This window comes from Meleagris gallopavo, unplaced genomic scaffold, assembly GCF_000146605.3.
Source record: "Meleagris gallopavo isolate NT-WF06-2002-E0010 breed Aviagen turkey brand Nicholas breeding stock unplaced genomic scaffold, Turkey_5.1 ChrUn_random_7180001860806, whole genome shotgun sequence".
Classification (NCBI taxonomy): domain Eukaryota; kingdom Metazoa; phylum Chordata; class Aves; order Galliformes; family Phasianidae; genus Meleagris; species Meleagris gallopavo.
Window position 1 is genome coordinate 1,691 of NW_011126508.1, and position 3,290 is coordinate 4,980.

The following is a 3,290-nucleotide window of genomic DNA, read 5'->3' on the forward strand; positions in this document are numbered from 1 at the left end:
GCTCTCGGCCCATGGGGTCGGCGGCGTGGCCCCGCATAGATCAGAGCCCAGGGTGGGATGGGGTCGCTGGGCTGTTGCTGCTGTCCTGAACGAACCCGGAGGAGCAGCTGGGGTTTCCCGGCTCGGCAGAGCTGCGCTTTGGGACGCGGAGCAGCTCAGGGTTCCCAGCTCAGGGTTCCCTGCTTGGTGCTGCTGCTCTGACAAACACCAGCTCCTTGTCTGCCCTTCCACAGCGCTTTAATGCTTCCTGTTCTCACCTTTCTGTCCCTTGCCATCTACTAAAGCTCTTCTTTATAAGAGCATTCCCTCTTATTTATGTCCCTCGCCAACGTTTGGGACCCATGAAAAGATTACAGAAAAGATACGAAACGTAACTGCGGTGCTGGGACAGCGGTGGGCTCACAGTCCTTCCCCCCATTCTGTAGAGCACGAGGCTGACACCCATCCTGGAACCCAACTGCTAATTGTACACACCAGAATATGCCCCAGTGTGGGTGCAATGCTGCCATGCAGGCACAGTTCTGCAGAGTAAGGGCGGTTTCCTCCTGGTCCCACGCAGCCCGCGGCGCTGCCCCTCTGCTCTTTGATGTGCTGTGCGTCTCCCAAGCAGTTTTCAAACCTGTTCCTGTAGCTCTGAGTGCTCTGGAAGGAATGTGGGAGAGCAGTGTTTCTTCTCAGTTCTGTGTGCCAACCCTCCGTGTGAGGCTGCAGTGCTTCACCTGTGCATACATTGCTTTGCTCCCGCTTTGGTTTTCAAAAAGCAATACGAATTCAAGTGGGTTCTCTGCACATCCGCAGCTCTCTCGGTGCAAAGCTGAGTCCAGAATGATCCCCTCTGTCAGGAACAAAGCGGACTCGTGGTGCTGTGCGATGAGTTTGGTTAACCTGCTCCGTGTCTGTGCTGCTCTGCAGGGGTCCTGCGTGCTGTGGTCGAAGAGGCGAATTCAGGAGCATCGGTTCTGTGTTTGTGTGAGAAGGGAGATGCCATGATCATGGAGGAGACCGGCAAGATTTTCAAGAAGGAAAAAGACATGAAAAAAGGTGAGGCCTTTGCTCAGCTCACCAGGCTCGTCCTGCTGGGCTGACGTGAGTGGGCAGCAGTGCAGAAACCCAACTCATCCCGTTTTCCTGCTTGTAAGCATCGCCGCTGAGCTGGCACTGCCCAGTTCAGTGCTCCACTCACTGAAATCAGAGTTACTTTGGACAACAGTGTCCTCCTTTGGGCAGGCCAGCCTGTAGCAGCCATGGAAACTGTGTGACACTGAGTTGTGTCACTGATTTGTGTTCTGCAGACTTGAGGTCCCTTTTGCACGGGTCTTACTGCCGAGGATCAATTTCTTTGATGGCTGCTGGGGCAGGAGAACACCATGAGCAGGTGGTGCTCCTCGTGCTTTTTCACCAGGGGGTTATTCAGTGTGGCACTTTACCCTGCTTTAAAAAGCTCCAACTCAGTGACAATCCACACTGGCCGAGCTGCTGCCTGCGCTCTGTGTGAGGCTGTTGGACTTCATGGGTTATTTCTCTTTCTCCTTTACAGGTATTGCCTTCCCAACGAGTATATCAGTAAATAACTGTGTCTGTCACTTCTCCCCCTTGAAGAGCGACCAAGACTACATCCTCAAAGATGGAGACTTGGTCAAAATGTAAGCGTCTTGGTTATGTTTCTCATGAGCTTGCTCTTGGCATCTGGGCTTTGCATTCTAGTCCTGTTTGCTGTGTTAAATACTTCCTCGACGTGGCTAATTACAGAATGTAACAGCTAATCTAGTCAAGCTTTATGAAATACGCCTGCATCTTCGAATGCTTTGAGGAGTCACACCAGTTTCCCGAGCCATTGGGCCTCGCCTGTAATTAAGTCTCTTTGTGTTGCAGTGACTTGGGAGTCCACGTCGATGGCTTCATAGCGAATGTAGCACACAGTTTTGTCATAGATGCCTCAAAGGTAGGTTTTCCAGGGGGCAGAGCTTCTTTAACAAGGGAGGGACTAATGGTGAAGCTGTGGAGATAGGAGCGCCCCATCTCTCACCTAGATCCCCCGCTCTGGATCTGCATCTCTGTCTCTAGGCGGTCCGAACGGCAGTCTTGGGAAAAGGACTTGCTCCCTACGAGCCTTTATTTTGCTGTTCTTTCAGGAAAACCCCGTGTCAGGCCGTAAAGCTGATGTCATCAAGGCAGCTCATCTCTGCGCTGAGGCCGCGCTGCGTTTGGTAAAGCCTGGAAACCAGGTGAGGGAGTGGTGTGTGTGAGTGCGGGGAGATGGGCCGTGCGTAGAAATAAAGGCTGTGACATCGCCTGGGAAGAATGGCCCATCTATGTGGGGAATCTGCAGGCAGCTGTCTGCAGACAGCTGAGCGTTCCTGGGAGCTCCGAGCCCTGGGTTGGGTGGCAGCAGCTCCGCAGGCTGCAGCTCCGGATCCCTGCAGGACCCACGGAGGAGCAGTGCTGCTTCTCCCGTCCTCTCTGGGGCAGCTGTGCACACGGCTGACCCTCTGCCACACTCGCTGACATCTCCCACTCTCGGCTCTCCCTCGCCCGCTGCTCAGACGCCTCAGCAGCCGTAGGCGTTCTCCCTCAGCTCCGTGTTACTATTCCAGTAACTTCCAGCGCTGCTCTCAGCTCCCCGTTATCTCCTAAAGGAATGGCGTGTGAAAAGGCACCGGGTGCAGTGCAGGAGGCTGAGCTGACCTCATGTTCCACGTTATTTTTGTTGATGGGGGATTAAAAATGGAAGCCTGCCACCGTTCCTCCTTTTTTTGGAGGTGTTAGAGCACCACTTGGTTTTATCACCAAACACTGCCAGGTGAAAATTAACAGTCGTGCTTCTGGCTTGAGTTCTAAACCCTTAACGTGTTTACATGTGTTCTTCATCCAGAATACACAAGTGACAGACGCGTGGAACAAAATTGCCCACTCGTTTCACTGCACGCCCATTGAAGGTAAGGGCCGGGGAGCAGCTGATGCAGAGCAGCAATGTTTTAATCACACACTCAATCCTCAGCTGCCCCATTCAAACTCTGGGGAGCATTTCCTGACTACCAGCCACACAACTACAGAAGGGTTGGGTTGGAAGGGAGCTCAAGGATCACAAAGCTCCAACCCCCGCCACACGCAGGGCCACCAACCTCCACATCTCACAGCAGCCCAGGCTGCCCAGGGCCCCATCCTTGCTGCCCTCGAACACCTCCAGGGATGGACGGGGATCCACAGCCTCTCTGGGCAGCTGTTCCAGCACCTCCCCACTCTCACAGCAAACAACTTCCCCCTGACAGCCAACTGAAAGCTGCCCTCCC

General features: G+C 54.0%; 1 protein-coding gene across 1 annotated transcript in view; it reads left to right on the forward strand.

Annotated features, from left to right (window-relative positions):
- The first annotated feature begins 883 nt into the window (after window positions 1-883).
- PA2G4 (proliferation-associated 2G4) overlaps window positions 884-3,290 on the forward strand; it is a 7,933-nt gene continuing 5,526 nt past the window's right edge. The window contains exons 1-5 of the mRNA XM_010726923.3: window positions 884-1,041; window positions 1,538-1,643; window positions 1,873-1,942; window positions 2,133-2,225; window positions 2,873-2,936. Coding sequence (XP_010725225.1) covers window positions 987-1,041; window positions 1,538-1,643; window positions 1,873-1,942; window positions 2,133-2,225; window positions 2,873-2,936 — 388 coding nt within the window. The 5' untranslated portion in view covers window positions 884-986. The remainder of the gene's footprint in view (window positions 1,042-1,537; window positions 1,644-1,872; window positions 1,943-2,132; window positions 2,226-2,872; window positions 2,937-3,290) is intronic.